The 25,187-nt window shown below is 44.0% G+C and overlaps 2 protein-coding genes and 1 pseudogene across 3 annotated transcripts; 1 reads left to right on the plus strand and 2 right to left on the minus strand.

The window, feature by feature from the left end:
• Positions 1-16,424: 16,424 nt before the first annotated feature.
• LOC133883874 (uncharacterized) lies at positions 16,425-17,892 on the plus strand. The gene is made up of 2 exons (XM_062323263.1): positions 16,425-17,023; positions 17,136-17,892. Exons 1-2 carry the CDS (start codon positions 16,679-16,681, stop codon positions 17,295-17,297), a joined length of 507 nt encoding a protein of 168 aa, XP_062179247.1. The 5' UTR covers positions 16,425-16,678; the 3' UTR covers positions 17,298-17,892.
• A 1,788-nt stretch (positions 17,893-19,680) lies between these two features.
• Positions 19,681-21,669, minus strand: LOC133885370 (TATA box-binding protein-associated factor RNA polymerase I subunit B-like). Of its 2 annotated transcripts, none has more exons than XM_062325075.1 (3): positions 21,563-21,669; positions 21,003-21,042; positions 19,681-20,914 (listed from the first exon to the last, which is right to left on the minus strand). In XM_062325075.1, the coding sequence occupies exons 1-3, from the start codon at positions 21,569-21,571 to the stop codon at positions 20,586-20,588; spliced, it is 378 nt and encodes a 125-aa protein (XP_062181059.1). In that variant the 5' UTR covers positions 21,572-21,669; the 3' UTR covers positions 19,681-20,585. The 2 variants fall into 2 exon arrangements, with proteins under 2 accessions (XP_062181059.1, XP_062181058.1); XM_062325074.1 differs by lacking the exon at positions 21,563-21,669 and adding an exon at positions 21,150-21,275 and having other exon boundaries at positions 21,003-21,075.
• Positions 21,670-21,835: 166 nt separating this feature from the next.
• Positions 21,836-24,628, minus strand: LOC133885369 (TATA box-binding protein-associated factor RNA polymerase I subunit B-like; annotated as a pseudogene).
• Positions 24,629-25,187: the final 559 nt, after the last annotated feature.

The raw sequence follows: 25,187 nt of genomic DNA on the forward strand, positions 1-25,187 counted from the left end.
ATCTGCAGAAGCACAGCAAAACCAATAATTAGACCCCAAATGATCTGCAGATTCGGCAAAATGGAGTAAACGGGGATCATAGCTATCAAATAATCCAAACGGGTACTCGAGGATAAAAATGTGACCAAACATGTCACAGAAGCACGAGCATAACAGAAAATTCGAACAAATTCAGCAACCTAAATTCCGCCAATTCCCCGTGCGGACCAAAATTTCTCGTTCTGGAAACGCGCCCCCCAAAAGAATCCCCGTTGTTGCGATGCCCAATTGCTCACGGGTTTGTTCACGTAATCGCGTCCTGTGTTCCTACTTCCGCATCCGACCAAATCGGACCAATTCGAAATTTCTCTGCAAACCGAGTGGATGAACCCTAGGCGCTAGGAGGTGACAGGTAGCGGAGATACCGACAACCACCTGGAACATCGGCGGCGGAGGGGGTGAGGAGGCGGAGACGGCGGGCGATGCAGCGGTGGTGGCGGTCGAGCCTTCTCGCAGGGAACCTGTAGGAGGAGGAGGACGAGGAGGGCGATGATTCAAGGGTTAGGGTTTCGCAGCGACGAGAAGCGGGGGTGGATGGAGGCATTGGTGCGCACGCGCGACGGGGCCATACCTCGTTGGGGCGACGGCGATGGGAACGGAGGAGGAGGCGCAGATCGGCGCCGGTCGCTGCGGCCTGAGAGATCGCCGGCGAGTTTCGCAGAGAGGAGGCGGGTGACGACGCGGAGGCGGTGGTGGTGGGGAACGGGGAGAGGAGAGGGAGGGGGTTTGGAAATGGCGCAGTGCGCGGGAGGAAGAGGAGACGGTAATGAAAAGGAGGGAGGCGAGCGATGTGAGGTTTGAGGGCCCACAGGTCAGCCACGGACTGTGTTGCTGCGAGTCGGTGAGTTTCTTGTGGGCTTTTCCGTCGGCCTGTGAAGCCGCAAGATGCTGCAGGGTTTTCGACCCACGAATGCTCAGGTTGTATTTTCTACGGGTGCAAATTTAGGGCTGTGACTATTTAGTTCAATCAATAATATTAACTTTTTGTAAATTTCCTCAGTTTTAGAAAATTAGTGTTGTCGGTTGAACTAAAAAGGTCAAAAGGTACCCCAAGGTTCACTAATTTACACCTCTAGTGTTTTCTTATGAGGTCGCCTAGCTCACAGCCAGGTGTTTTTTCCCAGCCAGCACCCGAATTTTGGACTGCCCATCCATCATATCCATGGCACGTCTTCCCCACCTTATAACCCTAGCCATCATCTTTCTCATGCTCCAAATTCTACTCACCCAGGAGCTCGAGCCCCCTCCCTTGCCCCCGCTATGTCCATCGTGCTAACCTGTCAAGTTATGATCCCCGCCCCGACACCACCTAACCGACCACCCTTGTGTCTGCCACAACCACCGGGCTGGCATGTCATCAACAGTTAGCCCGCTGCTCTCCGGTTAAGACCCCACCCTCGACTCACAATAGCACTTCGCCTTTGCAGGAAAAGGAGCAAACAGCCAGCTAGAGCATGAATCCCGGAGCAAATTCGATGCACTGAAAATTGGGTGAGATCAATCTCCAAAACACCAGAGTGATTTATAGCTTTTCTGTTTCTTTTTTTGTGAGGAGGGGTGTTTTTATCCACTAAGCTAGCTTTTGGGCTTCAGCTTCTTTACTTTTGTTTTCTTGTTAGAGATAGCTTCTTATCAGTTGGAACTTGGAACCCTACTTTCTACCACGTGAAATTCCCTCGTTTTAAATAGGCCCTTAGCAGTTTTTACAGGAACCAGATTGACCCAGTGTAGCTCAAGATGGTGCGCTTGTAATACACTAACCGGACCTATGCGTGTACAAAATTATTTCCTCAGCTGAGTAAATGGAAGCAACATGTATGGATTACTTCCTAATGCGAAAATGGAAGCAGCTTGTATGGATTGTTTGCTGATGCGATCATGGAAGCAGCTTGTATGAATCGATTACATGACACAATACCACGGAAACGAGACTTCTAAACCAATCAACAATCAATCGAAGTACACATCATGCAAGTTTTCTTGTCATCCTGACCTTTCACTCCATATGCAAGCATATCCAATGATATGAATGTAATCATGATGCATCATCGATCCATAGACCACATACTCCATAATTTCTCCATAATAACATACAAATGGGTACTTGCAACTCCAATCAAAACCACTCCATAGAATTGAACTTAAACACAAACTGATTTTAATTGGACCGAGTGCAAGTATCCATATTTGTGCTATAATGGAGTAATTGTGGAGTACGTAGTGCATTCAGTAATGGTGCATCGTGGTTACATTCGTATAATTTGAATATGCATACATATGGAGTAAATTACGGGATGTCACAATTAGCCACAATCTTGTCTGGGCATCATAGTGCGCATTTGAGCCTGGATGCTGTGGAGTTCTATGACCTTGTCAAAAGCGCTCTTGTGTTTGTGGCATAACTGCATATTTGCATCCTTACAATGGTATCAAATTGGTGTTAGTAGACTTTAAGGTGTGGTTTTGGTTCGATTAGTTTAATGACAAATAATAATCAACTAAATGTGAGGTGTTTTGTTTCATGATAGTTGCTTGTTGAGATTTCATCTCACCCCCCGTTCCTATATTCAAGAGTCCATAAAAGAATGGCGTTCATAACAGGGTATATTAACCATATTCTATTCAATCTAGTCTCAAGTAGTCGAGCCGGTGGAATTTTGTATTAGTTGGTAGTAAGGGCCTATTTAGTAGGACTTCAGCTCCAAACTCCATTGTGGATCTGGGCAGAGCCCTCCCAAATACCCTAGTTCTATCAATTGGTGGAGCAGCCAACTCCATGGAGCAATCCACCTTCTAATTTATTTTCGTAGAGCAGCTAAACGGGTACTTGAAGGATCGAGATGTCATTGAGAGAGGGAGGGGGTGAATAGGCATTCCTAAAAATTAACACTTCGTAGTGGATTAAATTCAATCCGGAACTTTCGGGTTCAATCTGAAACTTCTGGGTACCGAAAGTTCCGAGCTCAACCCGGACTTTCCAGCCGCATAGCACAAATTTGAAATTCAAGTACACCTAGGCAAATCTAATTGATTATAAGTGTTACCACAGGCTTCAAATGATGTCTCGAGACCTTTCCACCGTTCACCTGCAGCCACAAACTCATAATTACGTAGATCGAGGCAAATTGCCCAAAAGTCAATACGCACATGTCAAGACCAATTTAAAGAACAAACTAATCTCACATATGTGCTGAGCTCAGGACTCAATCCCAACACGTAGCGACTCCATTGATGATAACCATTACAATATCCATACCTTAATCGAATTAACTGCCTTACACAAATACTCTTCAAGGGTCGAAGAACCACATAAACTGCAACGGAACTAAACAAACTACGATAACTCTAATCCTTTATGACTCTTCCAAGCATTATCGACGTAGAAAGCATTTTAGAACAATCCATCCTCAGCGTACTACTCGATACTTTCTCCAACTGAGTGTTCAGTGATAGCAAGAGTGAGCATATGTTGTACTCAATAAGTTGTGAAGAAAATAATATACATATGAAGGCTTTGACAAGAATATGGCTAAATCACTCTTTTGAATAAAACAACATCTAAGTAAAAACATTTGAAAAGCGATAATAATTAAGCGAATAAAAACCCGCCCCGAGATTTCATCCATCTTGATTTAACCAACCACTGACCACCTCAACCAAAGTTCCATTCTCTAAAGTTGAACACCTCAACTATGATTTCCCCCATCACAGTTGACCAACTAACCAAAACATCAGATTCTAATCATGGTACATTTCCAATGCTTCTCGCGACCATGAGCATAACTGAATATTCAGTTTTAACTTTGCAGATGTTATACACTTTACCCATAAGACGTTTCATCCCATTTTGCTAAGCATCCATTGGTCGACGGAAAACTCTTACACACTACCGGGGTGCGCGATAGGAATCCATTGTAAAGCCTTTGCAATGCCCCTCTTAGCACATGTCTACCCGCTAAGGTTTCACTGTCGCGTGATTCCACCTCAACAATCGGAAGCCACCTCCTGCGCCCATTTCAGATATAAAGAAGTACACCCTTCCATTCCTTGCTCTTCTGCTTTAGTCTACACTATACTGAGAGTATAACAAATTACTCAACTAGGCCCGTCCTATACCATGCTTGTGGTTGTACTGTAAATACGGAAAGGTCACCCCACGAATCAGTCCTTAGATTTGAGTAAGACTACCATTTTTCCATCCGTACATCTCATAACGGTCTCATCATACCACATACTCAAATCCTTATACCAGGTTGCTACAAAAATTATTCTATCATATTTTATCATTGTTGCACAGGACTATTATCAATTTTGTAGAGCAATTATCATGATTACCATCCCAAAGCAGGGCTAAGCATCATCTACCTTTCCATAACCCAAAACCAAACCATGGCGAGAAGAACGATAAAGGAAAACTAGGGTAAAACCTAACTCTTGGGTTTCCCGACAAAATTATTAGCATGTATGTTTGTAAAACAAAACATTTAAAAACTGGGATACATATGACCAAGAACATAACTTACCTTCAGTAAACTCAGTTGGGTCTTCAAAATCCTGATCCTACAATCCTTATAGCTCCTCTGGAATGTTGGTGTCTACTCACAACATACGTAGAAAAAGAACAACACTTAAACACCAAGATTAAAAAAAAAACCAAAATCACACAACAACCATCATCACATACAAGATCACACTCCCCGGACAATCCGGCGAACGAACGAGTCAAAACGGAACTACGATAAACAAGTTATGATTTTCTAAACATTAAAACATGACTAAAAAGATTACATACAGATGAAATTATGTTGCTAGGAAATTTCTAGAATTTTTTTGAAATCATCTATGATTTTCTACGATTTTCTAGGATTTTTTTAAAATTTTCTAGCATTTATTTGAATTATAAAACTATATAAACTATTAAACCAAATTCAATAAACCTATAAAACAGTATTAAGCATTATTAGAATTTAATTTCCTAATTATTATTATTTTTGGAATTATTTTTACGCTGAAAATCTATTTATTACATAATATTTACTAATTATGACGTCAACATAGAATTAAAACAATTAAAAAGAAAAAACAATGCTGACTTAGCTCTCTATGTTGAGGTAGCGCAACACGTCGGAGTCCTGTGCCTACATGGCTACCACGTCATCGCTGACTGGGATTATAAACCAAAGGGGTATAGGCTATCTAATCTCGTCCTACGCCTACATGGCTGCCACATCATCGCTGATTGGGATTATAAACCAAAGGGGTATAGGCTATCTAATCTCGGCCGTTCATTTAGATCTGACAGCTCACACGCTCTGGCACTCGGCTCTGGCAAAGCAGAGGGCGACGACGACCTTCCGGCGGCGACGCACGATTGGAAACTCACCGGCGAGGTGTTCCTGCAGTCCAACAACTCTGGCGAGCTGCGGAAAAGCATCTGGGAGGCACAGGGAACTCACTTAGGGCACACATCGGCGTCGGTAATGCTCCAGAGAAGCATGCGATGGTGTTGGGCGGCTTGAAGCTTCAGCTCTCATCAAAATAGGGCTCCGATCGACGATTTTGCCTCGGCTTGATGGGCAAAAGTTGTGGGATGCTTTGAGGAGGGCGTATGGGCGCATATATATAGGCGATGACTCCCCTATCTCTAATTGTACTCAAATTCAATAAGAGAGGCGACAGTGGGTCCAAACGTAATTCTGGCAATTCAAACGAGCTCGAGCTCCTATCTCTTAGGCAAAAGCTCACGTAAGCTCCCTGGATTCTACTCCTTTTAGTTCGTAGCTTACCTCCAATGCAATCTCGCGAATTTGATTGAGATACTATGCGGCTGGCGAACTCCTCGCGAGTTCTTCACAGGTTTGGCTTGGGCTTCAGCAAAACCATCTTGGGCTTGAGCTTCTAGAAGTCCTGGCGAGTTTGTTTTGGTAGTTGGCACTTGCTCTCCATCTCAGACACAGCGACGTCTGCGCGGCGACAGCCAATTGCTACTGCTGTGCTACCGAGCAGGGAAGAGAGAGAGAGAAGGAATAGCGGGCTGAGCTGAATCAGCGACAAAGGGAGGAGAAAGAGACGGGCCGGGTTGTCGAGCTGGGCTGGGCTGAAACAGAGAGAAGGGAAGAGAGGAAAGATGGGCTTCAGCCTATTTAACTCAAAAAGCTTCTCTTTTTCTTTCCTATTTTCTCTCATGTATATACACATGTATATTTTTACATACATCATATATATATATATATATATATATATATATATATATATATATATATATATATATATATATATATATATATATATATATATATATATATAGGAAAACTAGTATGTACTCCTGGGTGTATGTACTCCCACCTCTCATATACCACTTTTACACGTGTGTTATACTTCTTTATCACTTTAAATATACTTCATTAGTAATTAGAAGATACTACAATACAAATCCCACGAAAATTTTTATGAAATTCCATGATTTTTATCTTAATTTGCGTATATACTTCTTTTATGTATAAAAAAGAGTATATAGCAAAAATGAAAGGCTAACATTGAATTTTTTTTCATACAACTCATATTGGAGTATCTTAGAATTAGTATTAGAGTATACTAAAAATGATAAAAGAGTATAAAGTGTTTGTTTAGGTGGTATATTGCATGTGGGAGTACATACTCCTAGGAGTATAGAATAGGTGTCCTATATATATATATATATATATATATATATATATATATTATATTGGCTCACAAAATCAATCAATCAAGCAAACAAATAAACACATACACACACTTAGGATGATTTAGCCTTGCAAAACTCTTTTATTCCATTTGAAAAAGTTTTAAATTTTCTTAGTTTTGAGAATTTGGGCTGTTACAAAACCTACCCCCTTAAGTGAATATCATTCCCGAGATTCGGGCTAATTTCCAAACAGGTGAGGGTACTCTGCCTTTAGCTCTTCTTCTTGTTCCCAGGTTGCTTCATTTTCAGTATGGTGACTTCACTGTATTTTACACATACGTATGACCTTTCTCCAAGTCACTCGCTCTACCGTTTCCAGAATCTTGACCGAATATTCCGAATAAGTCAAATCATCTTGCGGTTCCACTTCTTCCAAGGGTAACTATTCCTCTGGTACTCACAACCACTTCCTCAACTACGATATATGAAACACATTGTGCACATCTTACAGCTTGAGCGGCGATTCCAACTGGTAAGCAACTTCTCCATGTTTAGCACTCACTTTAAACGGTCCAATGTACCTAGCTGCCAACTTTCCTCTAACCTTAAAATGATGAAGTCCTCTTAAATGCGAGACCTTGAGGTACACATAATCTCCTACCTTAAAAGTTAACTCTTGGCGTTGGTTGTCCACATAGCTCTCTGTCGTTATTGGATTGTCTTTAACTTTTCTCATATTGCCTTGACTTGTTCCTCTGCTTCCCTGAGTATTTTTGGTCCAAACACTTTCTCGAGTATCACTGCAATGCAGAGGTGTTCTACACTTCCTTCTATATGATGCCTCGAATCGGGTCATCTGTAAACTAGACTAATTACTCTTGTTATATGAAAACTCTGTATACGGCAAATTCTTGTTCCAACTATTGCGATTTTGAAGAGACATGCCTGCATCATATCCTCAAGTATCTAGTTTATTCTTTCTATCTATCCATCTGTTTGTGGGTGATATACCGAGCTAAAATTCAACTTCGTGTCCAACGATTCATGAAGTTGCTGCCAAAATCTTGTAGTAAATTGGGTCCCTCGATCCAACACTATTCTCTTTGGAACTTCATGTAAGCATACAATCCAGAATATATACAGTTCTACTAACTTATCTCCTTTATATGTTTTTTTAACTAGGATAAAATGAGCTACCTTCGTGAGGCGGTCCACAATGACCCATATTGAATGATAGCCTAATTGGGTACAAGATAACCTGACTATGAAATCCATCCTAATTTCTTTCTACTTCCATTCTAGTATCTTCAAAGGATGTAGCAATCCTGCTGGTTTCTAATGTTCTGCTTCCACACGCTGACATACATCATACACTACCACGTATGTACTCGGCAATTTCTTGCTTCATACAGGCCACCAATAGCGGTTCTTTAGATCCTGGTACATCTTAGTACTATCTGGGTGAATAGAGTAGGCTGACTCATGAGCTTCCCTTAAGATTATCCCCTTGAGGTCTTTCTAGTCTGCTACACAAATGCGCTTGCTAAACCATACTATACCTATTTTGTCCTCCAAGAATTTTTGGGCTTTTCTTGCTTTCATATTTTCTTTAATCTCTTTGATGTTTTCATCTTCCGCATGTCCTTTCCGGATGTCCTCATCCAAAGTAGGTTCCACTTCCATAGTTACTGCCTCTAAATCGGCAACAAAACCTAGGTTTAGACGTTGAAATTCTTCACACAAAGTTGGTTGAGCTTCTTGTAACATAGCCATGGTACTATATACTTTCCGACTTAACACGTCTGCATCCACGTTTGCTTTTCCTGAGTGTTAATGGGTTCCCACATCGTAATCCTTGATCAATTCTAGCTATCTTCGTTGTCTCAAGTTAAGATCCGTTTGTGTGAATATATACCTTAAGCTCTTATAATCCGTATATATCTCACATCTTTTCTCCAGGAGATAATACCTCCATATTTTTAAAGCATATACCACGCTACTAATTCCAAGTCACAAGTTGAATAATTTTTCTCATGAGTCCTCAACTATCTCGAAGCATAAGCTTGTCCTTCTTGCATCAAAACACATCCAAGACCTTGTCGAGACGCATCATAGTATATGTCAAAGTTCTTCTAGATATTCGGCAACACTAGCACTAGGGTTGTAGTTAACTTTTTCATAAGCTCATTGAAACTTGCTTCACAAGCGCTTGTCCATTCATACCTCTTTTCCTTCTTTAGCAACTCTGTGAGTAGCTTGGCTATCTTCGAGAATACTTCTATGAAACGATAGTAATAGCCTGGTAGACCAAGAAGACTTCTTACTTCTGTAAAGGTGGTAGGTGGTTTCCAATTTAACACACCTTTCACCTTAGTTGGGTCTACTGCAACTCCTTCAGCAGACAGTATATGCCCAAGAAATGACACCTCTGGTAACCAAAACTCACACTTGCTGAGCTTAGCATATAGATGATGTTCTCTAAGCTTTCCCAAGATTTTTCTTAGATGCTCTTTATGTTCTTCTTCACTCTTAGAGTAAATCAATATGTCATCAATAAACACCACGACAAACTTATCCAGATACTCCATGAAAACCTTATTCATGAGGTACACGAAGTAAGCCAGGGCATTAGTTAATCCAAACGACATAACCGTAAACTCATATAATCCGTACCAAGTGATGAATGCTATCTTGGGTATATCTGATTTCCAAATATTTAGCTGATGGTATCTTGACCTTAAGTCTATATTTGAAAGCACTCAAGCTCCGGTAAGTTGGTTGAATAGATCTTCGATTCTGGGTAAGGGATACTTATTCGTTATTGTGACATCATTAAGTTCTTAGTAGTCTATGCACATCCTTTGGCTTCTATCTTTCTTTTGCATGAAGAGCATAGGTGCTCCCCATGGTGAGGTACTAGGGTGAACATAACCCTTCTCTAGCAACTCTTGAATTTGCTTTTTTAGTTCGGCTAGGTCATTAATGGGCATCTTATAGGGTCTCTTAGTTATAGGCGCAGTTTCAGGCACAAGATCAATTACAAACTCAATATCTCAGTCTGGAGGCATATCTGGCAATTCATCCAGGAACACGTCTAGAAACTCACAGACTATCCGTATTTGTTCCACTATCAATCCTTCAAGATGGTACAGCTTGTATTCCTTTGTTGAGGGTGTGTTTACCACGAATTGTACCTTGACGTCTTCTCCGTTTTCCAAGGTGATTGCCCTTCTGGCACACTCTATCACTCTTTTGAACTTTGCTAACCAATTCATTCCAAGAATCACATCAATCCCATTTGATTCTAGGACAATGAGGTTTGTTGGGAACTCTACCCCCCTTAATTTAAGGTTTGACTTAGGGCAGGGGAGACTAGCTCTTATTTCTCCACTAGGTGAGCTAACTAGCATCTTATGTTTTAGATTTGTTACTGGCAAACTATGTATGGCCACATACTTAGATGTAATGAACGAATGCAAGGCTCCAGAATCAAATAAAACAGATGCAGGGGCTAAGTTGACAAAGAACGTACCAAGTACGATGTCAGGTGCATCCCGAGCTTCTTCTGCAGAGACATGGTTCACGTGTCCCTTCATGTAGTTCTGTTGGGCTCTGTTGGGTTGTGCAAGTGTTGATACTGATTGTGGTTCTAAGTTGGAGCTGGTGTCTTCATTAGTGTGTTCAAGTTGAATAGAACCGAGGTTTGGTTCTGTCTCCTCTTAGGATATTGATTAGCATAGTATCCAATCTCATGACAGTTGAAACGTGTGTGTCCAGTTGTAGCCTGTGGGTTAGGGTTCTTGGCCGAGGCTGCTGTGGGGAGAGAGGCTACTGATCCACAGGATGATGTGCTACTGCTTGAGGTCTAAACTAAGTAGACAATTGTTGTCGTCCCTAGTGCGGCATGGTGCATGGGCGAGAGTTACTGCCTGAGTGTTGTCCTTGTGAGGCCATTCTTCTCTTGCGATCTTTACCGAGCATACAACATTTGTCTTCCAATACTAGTGCCTTGTTTACCAAATGTTGAAAATTTGGGTAGTCAAGGGTGCTTAACTGAGCTTGTATTCCATAAATCAACCCATCTAAGAAACACTCCTATTTCTTCTCATCTGTGTCTACATCCTCTGGTGCATACCTTGAGAGTTGAGTGAACCTGTTGACGTACTCATTCACTGACATAGGCCCTTGCTTCAGGTTGCAGAACTCCTTCTTCATCATAGCGATAGTGCTTACCAGCACATGATGGCGATGAAAGGCTTCCTTGAATTCTGTCTAGGTAACTAACTCATGATCCTCATGGGTGTTGCAGAAAACATCCCACCAGTCAGTGGCAAGACCGATGAGTTGATGTGCAATGTACAGAACCTTCTCACGATCATTGCATTGGGCGATCAACAATTTCTTCTCAATTGTCTTAAGCCAATCATCTGCAGCAAGTGGCTCAGTGGTATGAGAGAACGTAGGTGGCTTAGTCCTCATCAATTCCCCCAACTTGGACTGGTTGTGGTAGTAGAGCTGTGGTGGTAGCTGGGTCTAAGCAATCTGTTGCATGCTGGCCATTGTGGGCCATCCCTTGCAAGATCTGGGTTTGCATAACCATAAGCTGTTGCATGGTCATCGGATGTTGTGGTGGAGGCAGGGTTTCTGTGCGGTTGTCACTACTTCTGAGGTTGCTCCTGGTGTCGACCATCTGGCATGGTCGGGCATGGATAAGAGGATAGAACAAGATTCTGTGAAGAGGTCTATGTTGCAAAGACTAATTTTACTAAAAAAAACTCTTATTATATCTATTAATATTATAAAACCCTACTTCTAAGATGTGGATGTAGACAGGGTGCCTAAGGGTGATCCTGTAACTTATATCTGACACAAGTAAAAATATCCATAAGAACCAACAACTCCAAAATGACGTAAGCAACACTACTTATCGATCTCTATTATTCTAATAGGGGGCTCCCTATTTGTTAGACATGGTAGGGTTGCATGTTCTCCATCCATGTCACTGTCTAGGTACTCTAATCCTGAGCTGGAGAGAGGTTTGGAGCGAGGTCTCTTGCTTTGGGGTGACACTGGTGTAGGAGTAAAGTCGCGCAAGTGGTGTCGGAGTATCATATTGTCTTTTTTAGCTTCTTCCAAGTGATGGCGAACTGCCTTCAGTTCTTTCATGGTGTTCTCATAGAGTCGATTTGGGGCGATGGTGAGTTGAACTTGAATTTGGTGCGTGGTATTTTCTTCATTGCAAAAGCATTGGACTCTGGTATCCGAGCTTGAGTCGCTGCAAATGGTGACGTAGCTGTACAACGAGTCCTTGGTTGTTGCTCCATAGTCCAGGCACACGTGGTATAGGACTTGGCGGGTGGTGTCTCGTATGCCTTCTTCGAAGCTGAACCTTCTTGTCTCCGTGGTGTAGGTATGTGAAACTTTGAATTCTCCCTTGTGTATGCGACTTCCATAGACAAAGACGGTGATGGACCATTCCGCGTCATTGGTTGCCTCGTTCCTTCATACATTGGTTTCTTCTGGTGTCCCATGTCGGTAAGTAAGGCCCATTGTAATATCTAGGCCCCCAGGTAAGTTGTAAGTGTTTCGGTGATTAATAATAACTATATCATTATGACTAACATGTGTGTTTTGAAGGGTATCAAAAATTTAGTTCACAACAATGAGTGGGTTTCTTAGTCCCTAAGGTGATGTAATAGACGATCAAAGGATATATGCTTCAAGATTAATGATCTTCTAGTTCTAAGTGTCACAAGGAGATGAAGGACACTTAGAGTAGTTTAGATTTCTTTTTTTAGTATTTTGACCATACTATAAAGGGGGCTAAGAGTTGTTGCTTGATCTAGTTAAGTCTAGATAAGGTTGGATGCACACTTGTGAATTTATGGCACTAGGTAGCCCAAAGAAGTCTATGGTCAATATGTTGAGAAGTTAGAGCTCAATAGTGCTTAAATTGGACAAGCTCATAAATTTTTTTGGTACACCGGATGGTTTGGCGATACCAGAGATGAACACGTCGGAGTATTTCTTGGATCAAGACAAAAAGATATTAAGTACACCGGATGGTTCGGCAATCTAAGACTCATTAATACCGGAGTATTTTTGTGTGATGACGTAGCACAAAAAACTTGAAGTCCATGCTGGATGTTCCAGCGTTCGCCAGAGTATTTCTTGCAAAACGGATTTCAGTAGGGTATTTGATGAATATGCACGTCGGATAGTCAGGCGTGTACATCGGAGTATACGCCAGAGTGTTTCTTGTAGAGAAGAATTTTGAAGCCTGGATTTTGTGGTTCTATACACCGGATGATCTGGCGTGTGCCCGGAGGCATCGTCGGAGTATTTAAGAAACTTAGCAGCTAATTAATAGCTGACAGTTGGGAGTGGTTGAAAAGGATACACGCCGGATGTTCTAGCGTTTGTAAGTCAGTGCACACCGATCCATCCGACGTTCATGGAAAAATAGGGTAGTTGGGCAATGGCTAGATTTGGACCTCTAGCCTATAAATATCTCCCTACTCGTTTTTATTTGCTCTTTTGCGACCCAGATGAGTTCATCATATCATCGTATTTATAATTTTAGCATCCGTATTTGGCACCTCATTTACCGAAAATTGACTTTTGGTATACCGTACATCAAAAAACACGGGCCCGTCTATATTCGACATACGAGATACCGAATATTACATATTTGGTGCCTCATTTGCCGAAAATGAGGTATATTCGGCATATGAGGTGCCGAATATGGGTTATAGTGCCATATTCGACACCTCGTGTGTCGAATATGACTTGTACCAGCTGCGGGCACTTTGATACTGTCATTTTATGCCGAGACTTCAACCGACCATGTTTGGCACCTCATATGCCAAATACACCTGATTTTCGATACATGAGGTGCCGAATATGGGCTACAGTGTCATATTCAGCACCTCGTGTACCGAATATGGTCGGACCCGTGTTTTTTCGAATTACGATGTACCGAAAGTCAGTTTTCGGTTAATGATGTGCCGAATATGATTGTTAAAATTGTAAATATGACAATATGTTATCTATTTTGGTAAATACTATGACGTATGTTGTCCAATTTTAAATTTTAGCCCTATCCAACCGTGTCGCTGTCAAACTCCCGCGGCCAGATCTGTTGCCCGCCGTGCTCCCCTGAGTGAGCCACTGCCACCCCGAGCACCCCCTCACCGTCCCAGTCCCTGTCCTTCCATCACCGATCCCTTCCCACAGCCGAAGCTGTCGTCGTTGAACTCCAGCGACCAGATCTGCTGCCATTCATACCCGCCGTGCGGTGGCGGGCCTGGGCGCTACTGGTGCTAAGGCTGGGGCCGCCAGGCGCGGGCGCAGCAGAGGCCGCGTTGAGGCCACTTCATCCGTCGTCATCCCACTAGACCGCGTCGATGACCTCCTGCCAATCGTCGCCTTTCGGTCGCACCATTTGCCAACCTCCGCAGCCCTAGCTACCGCCTGTCAGCCGTCATCACCGAGCCGTTGTCGGCTATCGCCTCCGTACTGCGCACTACGGCACCGGCCGCCGCACCCCACCGTGGCCCATGCGCTTTCGCCTACACGTTGCTCCTCGCTGCTGCCCGACCGCCGAGCGCCCCGCCGTAGCTCACATTGTGTCATCGCCCCCGCTGGCAGCCGTGCGCAACCACCACTTCATCCTCCCGGCTGTGCTCCTGCCGCGTTGTCGCCGTTCTGGTGCACCGCTGAACATGTCATTCCACTCACCTTGAATTCGTCTCTGGGGTCGTTGCCCTCGTCCTCCCCTCCACTGCCGTGGGAGGTGCAGATCCATCCGGACGTGGGGGTTGATTTCTACTTTTGCTTGACTGGAGTCTATGCGCGGCTCCACATGAAAGCTGTGATCAATCTGTTGCTCTTCTGATGAGGAGGATGCTGAGACAGTTTCTTCTTTGAGCTGCCTTTCTTTTTCATGGAGTAGAAGCCCAGTGGGCTGGCCTTTGCAATGGATTAGCGGCCGGTGTAATGTTGGCGGTGAGCGTCGACCTTGTGTATGAAGGGCAAGTGTATGACAGTGAGAGCTGGGTTGTTTTTGGGATTTTGAACGGAGACATATTTATTTGGCTTTGCAAGAAGTTTCTTGAGCAATATGGAGAAGTAAGCTTGCAGTCAGAGCTGCGAAAGATAATATGATGATGGTCTTTGATTTCTCAATGGGCTGTGGTTTACAATGTCGTCCTTGTGTCAATGCGAATGCCTGCTCAGATTCAAGTTTCATTCTCTTGATTTTGTTTCAATTTGGTCTTCCTTGTAGATGTGATGCTGATAAGCACCTGTTGGTCGATGCAGCATATTGATTCACAAGAATGTTGTTTGACACGAGCACCATATTGATTTGATTTGTCAAATCAGTGGCAACAGCTTTACAAAATCGATAATTAGGTTTAGCCCCTTGATGTTCAATTCAGTAGTTCTTGTACACTTAACAATAGTTCTTTGAACATTTGTTCAGTTTAGTAGTTTCTCGATGAACTTTAATTGTTGTTTTACAAGAATGTTATTTGACAAGATCCTAATATTCCTCTGTGAAAATATTAACCAACATTGCAACAATCAAACTGAAAAATATAAGAATAAACACTCACAAATACTACTTATGTGTAAGCGACAACACAGGAGTAACACGGTCAACCAGAGATGGCCAAATGGGCGGCCCGGCCCGGCACGGCACGGGCCCATTGAGGCATGGCCTATTTAGGCTCGTTAGCTAAACGGGCCGTGCCATGCTGGCCCACGTGCCGTGACTCCAGCCCAGGCACGGCCCATTTAAGATTGGGCCGTGCCGTGTCGGCCCGCGACACGGTAGGTCCGATGACTCTTTTTGGCCCGTCAACCTGCTAGCCCGCGAAAAATTGGAAAAAATCACAAAAAACTTGCTTTCACTCGGAATCGAACACCCGACCTTCTACTTGGGAGTCAAACACACTACCATTGCACCACATATCCTATATGGTATTAGATCTAAATAAATTATATAAAATATTACCAAAATATGAACAGTTAAACAGGATGTACCGTGCTGGCCCGTCGTGCCGCGGCTTCGGCCCAGGCACAGCCCAAGTCGTCCTACCGTGCTAGCCCGGCCCGTTAGCCGTCGTGTCGTGCTGTGCCTGGGCCGTGCCAACAGTGTCATACCTTGGGCCAGCTCATGTTGCACGACCCATTTGAACATCTTTACGGTCAATTCACCAAAAAATCTCTCATTTTTGGAGTTGGAGTCAACTTGTTAGCCAAACACCCTTTTAACAGCTCTAGATCCACCGTGGATTGTGGAGGGGATCTTGGGGGCGTCGGGAGAGCGTGGCCGATGTGGGAGACCTTATACAGTGCTCGTAGTCCTACACTTAGCGGGCTTGGTCCTCGACGACGAGCTGGGGGGCTTGGGACTTCTCCACGGCGTGGGGTACTCAATGGTGGAGGGGGGAGGTCGACGTCCTAGAGCATCTCATTGGAGTGGGAAGGACAGGCGACGATCGGAGGAGCCAAACAGCGCCATCGGCGGGTGAAAACTCTAATCACCTTCTTCTCTTCTTGCTTCGGTTGGAAACCGAACGACGAAGTGGGGAATTAGGAGGAGCAGCCGAGTTATAAATGGGTAGAGCTTTTTCCAACCCATATAAGCTTGAAAGCCGGCCGAGACTTGCTTCTCCATTCTAGTTTAGTTCGTTGTGGGCTTATAAAGCCTTCAGCTTTTGAGAAGTCCGTATAAGAAGCCAGGTGGTTATTTAGGATTCTAGAGCCAGAAGATAGACACAAGCTCAAATAAACAGTAAATCTAAGCTAGCGTACAACACCTACCCAGTGTAGGTGCAACACGGCCGAGCCGAGCAGACCCGATCTGGGCCGCCGCCGCACTTTCCACCTCCAATCCACCCGCCGTGCACCGCCAGATGTCCATATCCCCACGGCCGCCGTGCGTTGTCGCCCGGGCCGTCCCAGCCGATGGCCGCGGCCCCCAGCGGCGGCAGCGGCGAGGAGGAGGAGGTGGGGGTGGACTGGCAGCACGTTGAGATCTGCCAGTATAAATCTCTCGTCTTCGAGTGCCCCCGCGGGCTCTACCGCAGCCCCGTCCCCGTCCCCGAGGCCGACAGCCGGCGCCGCCGCGTGCTCCTCCGCCTCCGCGAAAAGTACCTCCGAGAGCTCGCTCGCTGGGAGGCCCTTGCCTCCCAACACATCGTCCCGCGCCCCGCTCCCCTGCCGCCTCCTCCCCAAGATTCTTCTGCGGCTCCCCATCCCGCCGCTGCCGCCACAACCTCAGCTTTCGCCCTTGACGACCTCCTCACCCAGGTAGCTAGCTTACTTCCTTCACCGGCCGCCTGGCTTGCTTCGCCGCTCTACTTGTTCTTTCCCGTTCTTACTCGCGGTTTGTGGTTTCCTCCCAATTCCGGTGGCTGTGCAGGTAGAGCTGCAGGAGCAGCTGCTCAAGAAGGTGACCGAGTTATGCGACGAGCTGGACGCGCTCTGCAATGCGGGAGAGTCGGACATGGTGGATGCCATTACCGTGTTGCCGGTGTGGGGCGACCCGCGGGGACTCATGAAGTCGCTGTGTTCAGATGAGTAGGCTGTGTCCCTGGTACCAGCTACTCTAGTGGCTGATAATGGCGCGCCTAATGACCTCTTGAGCCCCTTTCGACGGTAATTATTTCCTCCTAGTGTAAAGATAAGCTAATTGATGCTCTTCCTAGTCCAGATGAGATCGGTGCAGGGAAAAGTTGACAGTATTGTGGAGAGGCATGGTTGAGGCCTCATTTTCTTCTGATTCTTCTGGTAGTGGCCTTCTTGAGTTTCTTGTTGATGTGATCAGTCGTCTAGTCGTGTGCATTCATCGTATCAGGGAGCAGATGGAAATCGTCGACAACAACGCCAGAGCCACGGTTGTGCCTGCCGTTCTAAAAAAAAAAAAACTTGTGCCTTTGTTGTCCTCTGAGGCGTAGTGACTGAAGCTCTGCTGCCGAGCGCCAAAAATCTTTTCATTGCCTCATCGACACGCTTCTGAATATCGTCTGCTTTCTCTCGAGCCTGCATGTACCTATCTTCCATCAGTGTCCTAAACGACTGAAATCTGCAGCTCTTCATTTGCTTTCTCAGGATCAAGGATGAATTGAATTGGGTTTCTAATTTAATTTTGATGAAATAAAATCGTTCTCTGGTTCCAATTTTGGTGTTTGATGAAAATAATTTGTAACTTGCAATTTTGCTCAATATACGATCGACATTGTAACTGAGGCAGATCGTAGGGGCGTTCCTTCTGTTCTTGTGGGGATCGAAACCAGTGCACAGATATCAAAATACATTTTTTTATACGTACATTACTCTGTCATGAACTCAATATTGCAAAGTAGAAGTCGATTGTCAATTCTTGCCCTGTAATAAGCCGAACCCTTTCTAAGAAAATATTTTGTCTGTACGGTTGCTTTAAACAACTATCTTGAGACAGACGAAAGCAATACGCAGCACTTATGCTTGGTCGCTTCTAGCTAGAATTAAACATGTAAATATAGAAATAACCCCTCAGCTTTATCAGACATTAGTGATCTATATAAGCAAAATAGTCACACTTGTTCGGATTAAAACAAAATAACATCTACTTGTAGCCTAATTTGGCGTGGCAAGACTACTACATGCCAAGAACTGAATAATTGTGGAAGTAGTGTAGCAGCTGGCTTTTTGAATCTTCCTTGCTTCATTGACCATGGAGACAAAGTGCTCTCCAATGACACATGTAGTGGTGCACCCCAGCAAAGCATCATGCAATACATGCTTGCTCATTTGCTAACACTGAAGTGGTCGCCTGCTGCTCCATCTCCATATCACCTGGACCCAGCCACCTCGCTCAACTGTAACAAGTGTTGGAAGGTACATCAAGGGGAATGTACAACAGCACCTGTGACAAGACTATTCGTCCTTACCCTGATAGCGGCGTAAACGGAAACAAAAAGGAAAACACCAGCTTTGCCCAGGAACAGATACAAAATATTCAACACACAAGATAAAAGGTTCAGGTGTCCCTAGGTTAAAAAAAAACTATCAAACAGTTTAGTAGTTCCCGGTGTACCTGGATAGAGGACAGATGGATCAGTCACCTGACTCCCATTTTCCATTAAGGATATTACTTGGATTCAGTATTTCCCAACATGCAGAAATGTAATAGTGAGATAATATTCAATGGCATGCAATATTTACAGGTCAACTCTTTTAAGTTAGTTTCAGTGCCAAAATCATCATTATGCAATTGAAAGCATGCAAGTAAAAAGTAGAACCCAACAAGGATCAGCGACATTAAGTCAGCTAATTTTTAATGTATAACAAGGATCAAAATAAGTTGTAAGGATATAATTAATCTTTGAGAAAATATGTAAACACCATGATTCTCAACTTAATGTTGAAAGATGGTTCTGCAACATAAGCAGCGAACAGAAAAGGATTGCCAAGTTTCCCTTGTTGGGTTCAACCATTCCTTTCAGTTGGTTTCACCCAGCCTGTTTGGTGACTTCGGTCCAGAGTTCAACTTTTTTCCTCTTGTCATTCAAGCTCCCAAAGAGCTACTCGCCTCATCAATGCTGATCCCTAAGTATCGCCATCGCCATGAACCAGTGAAGTCTGCTACTAGCACCGTTGCCGTATCCTGTTAAGATAATCCTTGTGTGCTGATACTGTAGCAACAGTAGGTCGGTAGCAGACATGAGGTCAAGAAGCTGCAGAGCATTCTTGTTGCCATCTCTTCGAGCCCCACCACCGCCGTGGCTACGAAGTTGGACATAGAGGAGAGGTCGGCGCCGTAGGGTGTGATAGTGCTGATGGGGTTGGACAAGTACCCGTCGGAATCGAAGATTAAGCTGCCGGCGGGGCTAGCACGGCCGCGCTGGATGTTGGAGACTTTGAGGGCTTGGGTATGACAGCTTCGCTTCATACAGTAGCCAACTCAGGAGCATATGGTGGCCCTGAAGAGGACAGCTGGTTGGCTACAACGACAGCGACCTTGTCAGCGATACTAATACACAATGCTTATGGTTAGTAATGTTAGGGTAATCCTTATGTGTTGGTACTGGAGCAACAGTAGGGGCGATAGCAACAGTAAATCTGTTACCATAGAAAATAGTATGCTGGTTACTTTAGAAAACAGTATGTCGGTTATTATAGCTGCATTAGGACGGTTGTTGTGCCTATATATAGGCTGACCTCTCCCCTATAAAATACACCTTTGGATGAGTTTCAATCTAATAGAGGTTATTAGTAGTTATAGGTTTTTAGATATTTGAATAAATATCAAAAGCTGTTGCAGCAAGAAAACTCATGTGCTCAGTGTGTGTTAATATGACCCACCTCTCGCAAGATTGAATCCAAGGTATCCATGGCATGTAATGTTTGGCACTCTAACATAATTCTGCTCATTCTAAAGAAAAAGGTCATAATCCGTGGTTCATCACTTCATCCTACAGATTGCTTCAGCTAACAAAGACCCACAATCTGCCCTGCTCTTTTTGTGCTCAACTTGCTTACCAACGCCCACAGGCCACAACATGCCCTTGTTTCCTGATGTATGCACCTAACCATACTTTGAAACCACACTCAAACAATGCAACGCATGGTCCACCATAAATGGAATGGAGGGGACGCTCGATGATACTTTGTATGCCATTAGTACTTAAACACATTCAGATAGTAAACTCTAACTGGTTGAGAATCACATGGTATTCGTGGAGTGAAAATGTACTGTATTAAATCTCTAAAGGAAAAAAGTAGTGCTAGCAGACCAAAATGCTCAAGGAAAATTCTATTTTTTTCATAGAAAAGAAATGATGATCCGGGAACTTACCATGTTGGCAGAGTATAAGGCTCCATAGAAACTTCAACCCGATAAAGGTCTTAGCTCATCTTTCGTTCTACTAGAGAGGTTTTGCAAGGTGTTCAAGCTTCTTTCAATTTGTTCTTCAATCCATGGGAGTCTCTTCTCAAGTTTTAATACACTGGTATGCATGATACGAACATCAACCTCCGCAAGCTTTGCAAAAGCACGCAGCAACATGTAATAATCAGCATGCACAACATAAATAAAACCACCAGTTAGTCTCCTCCTATATCGAAGATAGCCATCTGATTTCCTCGGTTTCTTTGGTGGCATGTAATGAAATCCACGATCTTGCATCTCTGACTTAATCATCTGCATTGCATCATGACCTGAAGATGCAGAAAAGCAACTTGCTTCAACAAAAGTGCCATCTCGGTAGCGGTTATTCACTCCATTTGTAATTGTCATTTCTAATACCTTGAGACTGGGACTTTACTTGCTCTTTTGGATTCTCATCCTGCAATGAATATTTTGCAGTTGGGAACATAGTCTGTGCAAGACAAGTGGAATGATGTATCATTATAACCTAATGGGCTCAGCCATAAAATCAACATGAAGACCCACCCACGAACAGAATTTCAAGGTTGAACTCATCTGTGCTGATAAACAGGCGCCGGAAATTCTCTGCAAATGACAGTCCCCACCCTCACCTGCTCCCAACCACGCAGGAGAAAGAAACAAAATTTCTCATTTCCTATTTTTTCCTTTGGTCAAAAGGTTCTCTTTTCTATTTCTTCAAACACAAAGATTGGATTTGAATTTTTACATGTTTAGTTGTAGACTACGTTGACTACTGCACATTATTTAGGAAATTTTATGATAGCAAGTTTGGCATGATAGAACCTAGTTGATGTGCTGCACTGCATACTAAGTCGTTAATACAGATTACATAGTCAAAGAACTGATCCAGAATATAATAACGGAGAACATTAATACAGAGGAAGCTTAAATAAGATAGCAGCAACTATGTTGGATACCTCAATCATGCATACTTTAAGCAGTAATCCACAATGGACACCCGGTCCCTCGAGTAGTCTGTAAAATTAGAAAACTTCAAGTCAATGTCGTACCCTCAAGAAGTAATCTCATCGGCCAAACAAAAAAGTCAGCCAAGAATATATACAATCAACCATTATAACTTGATCAAAGATATCGATGCAAATATCTACATTGGAATATAAAAATGATGCCATAGTCATAACAATCTTTTCACAATATCACACTCTCATAATTCTTCTCTCAATTAAATGACAATAAATTCTCATGGTTAACGTAACATCTTATATTCTTATTGACTTTGCAAAGTTCAAATGTCATCTTTTTGTAACTGGTGAAAATTGTAGAAAAAACTAACAAGTCCCATTTCAATGCTAGTGCGAAGTTACTCAACACCATCCATATAAACGAGAAGGACAAAAGCAAAGCTCTATCTTAATAGAAGCACGCTCCAAAGTGGTCCAATGTTCTCCACCAGTTTACCTTGTTTGCCAGTAGATGCTAATTGTATTACGTTAAGGCATTACAAGAGGAGTAATATCATGCAGTGGAAGAGACTTGTGCATTCTTCGTGAAGATTCAAAACACAGAATGATGCACAGGACCCACCTGTGCTGAAGCCTTGGTTTTACTCAACATTTACAGATCTCTTTACTTGCAAGCAGGACAGAAAGCAGGAATAAGATCCATGAAATGTGAAAAATCTATGGAATAAGATCCATAAAATGTGAAAAATCTATTAATTGCACAGGCACAAATGACCATTTGTACTTTAATTTTTTTAGCAAACTGAATTTAAACTACCTGGAGTCAGCATAAGCATGACAAAAACTGGCATGTGTGCACTAGATGGTAAAGATAAACGCGGACACAAGGCAATGACCAACCAAATTTACCATACTCAACATTGATTTTGTCATAGGTAGCTGCAACAGTGCACAACAACTCTCTCACGCCAAACTCCTCACTGTTACTGCCATCAGGCTTCATGAAATGTGCTGACTTTGTGTCAGGATCAGATCCACCAGCGTTTCTTCCTCTGTCACAAATCTTCTGCAAAGAAACATAACTTCAGTTCATTTGCATTTATTATAAATCCTATCTAACTTATGGAAAGGGACTCTATGTGGCAAACTCACCTCCCATATCCCTTGACCATTGATGTTATACAGAACTCGTAGAGACACTATTAGTATAGCCATTACACAAACCCGTGTAGGGATTCTAGCAGGATTACTAGACAACCATAGCTCTGCAGGCATTGCCCACTCAGATTTGGCACGCATGGAGAAGGATTCTATCTATCGGTAGTGACATGTCCTTGAAGCAGCGTTGAGCAATCGCGTAGAAGTTAACTGAAGGAAGCCTCAAGCCTACTCTTTGCGCTATGGATCCAGCTGTAGCTTCCAGTTGCCATGCTCCAATAACTCGCACCGGCCTGAACAGCTGCCTCATATCCAAAGGGCAGTCTTGCACTTGCAGAGAGCTCCCAAGGAGCCTGTCTACTTCAGTAAACGCTGCCACATAACGGATCTTTCCCTCCATTTCCCACCTTTAAATGTCACTTGGTAGGATGGCTTAACGGGCAATATGGCAAGCCAAGAAACAAACAGCCAATGTTGAGTAAACGGGCAGCATCATTCTCAGTGAGGGCAGAAAGGCAAACTCAACCCTGCGCCTGTCTTTTCGACGGGGTAAGATATCATCTTCCCATTCATACTTCACCTCGTCAAGTTTCTTGTCATCTGCACATAAGAGATAGATTTAAGTCAAGTTTATTCTGTTCTTCCGATTGCAACTAAACAAGAATGTAACCTGCTCACCTCCACCACCAAAACACACCTCTCTCCCTGCGGCTTCGTGGTCCGCGACCACCTGTCGCGCCCACATTCCGTCGAACACCTTGGATGCAATAACCACCGCACCCAGACGGCGGTGCCGGCAATGCCGCACACGAGCGCGCCCACCCGGTGCCGCTCCACCAGCAACTCCAGCTGCCGCTGCAGGGTCACCTGCAGTGCGGGACCTGCAGCCCCTGCACGTAGCGCCATTGGACCCGCGCTGCCAGGTCCTCGGGCTCGCCCCACGTGCCGGCGCCGTGCACGAAGTCCCGGGGCTCGCTTGGCTCGGTGAAGTCATCGAACGCGGGTGCAGCCGCAGGGGTGGGGTGTCGAATATCTAACTAAAGGTATATGTATATAAGAAATATATCATATACGAATTGTATAACACGTATTAAGAAGTTTTAGATATTACGGAACCGAATCAACGGTATCTAACACATCCAGAATCAAGAAAGTACGTATAAAAAGGTTTCGATTGGTTACCTAACTCGATACAATTAATACTCAAAACAGATTTATCTACTTGAATGTCAAGTAAGATAACTCTCTATCGATCATAGTTGGATAGGAGTCGGTACATCACCCCTATATAAGGCGAAAAGACTAAGGGAGAAGAAGGAGAGAGAACTCGAGGCAAGCATCAAGACCCTAGCAGAGAAGATATTCGGCAACTTTAGCTTTAGGTTAGATCGGATCTGATATACTCTCTGTAATAGATTTAGTCTCATTGCTTGTACTCAAGATCATCAATATACGGCAGCAACACCCCCACAGGACGTAAGATATTACTCCCATCGGAGGCTCGAGCCTGTATATATCGATTGTCTCGTCTCGTGATTAATCCCTGCACTCGAAGGTACCAAGTTAATTTACGGACACATTGTCAGGAACTAATCTTTGACAGGGGTGGGGGTGGCGGTGGTGTGAAGGGTTGGGTAGGGTGCGGAGTTTAGGGGTGGGGATGGGCTGGGTGGCGACACGGCGGATGGAGATGTTTCCGGTGGTGGGGAAGTCGTTGGGGTCGGCGGCGGTGGCCTGGGTGGAGGTCTGCATGGCGAAGCATTGGCGGCAGGAGAAGAAACCATCCTTAGCGTCGTCGGGTTTGTAGTCGTCGCCGGCGTCGCAGTACTCGCAGACCAGGTGGATGCTGCCGCCACCGCCACCGTTGTGATTGGTGGAGGCGCTACCGGGATTGTAGTCCATGGCTCACTGGCTCGGTGCCGATGATGCACGACTCTTCTGGCCTTCGGCTCGTGCTCTCCGTCGGGGATCACTGCGAGTGCGCGAGTGCAAGCGAAGCGCCGTTGAGCGAGGAGGCCGAGTCGGGAGCCGCGAGAGATGCAAAAAAATTTATTTTTACATTTCCATTTTTCAAATTTAGCAAAAATAGGTTTCCATTTGAAAAAAATGCAAAACTAGGCGTTGTTCAATGGGTGAGAGGTTAAGATGGCACTTCAGTACGGCACTAGCTTGATATGGCGTAGAACTTGTCGCTCATTGAAAGAGCGACAACTTCATGTCACCAAGTGGATTAATCAAACGAAAAGAGTCCAAGCCGATAATTTTATTAGTAAAGTTGGACATCTACGATTAACATAAAGTTCATATTTGGTTTTAGCCTCTCTGATATATCCCTCATTGCAAGGCAGTCTCACCACGTCGATACATTCCTTGAAACAACAAGGTTATGGATGATAAACGTGATGTTATAAGTGTTGTTCACGATATAGAGTTGGAAGGTGCGAACATAATGGAAAAGTTG

Source organism: Phragmites australis, chromosome 11, assembly GCF_958298935.1.
Source record: "Phragmites australis chromosome 11, lpPhrAust1.1, whole genome shotgun sequence".
NCBI classification, from domain to species: Eukaryota; Viridiplantae; Streptophyta; class Magnoliopsida; order Poales; family Poaceae; genus Phragmites; species Phragmites australis.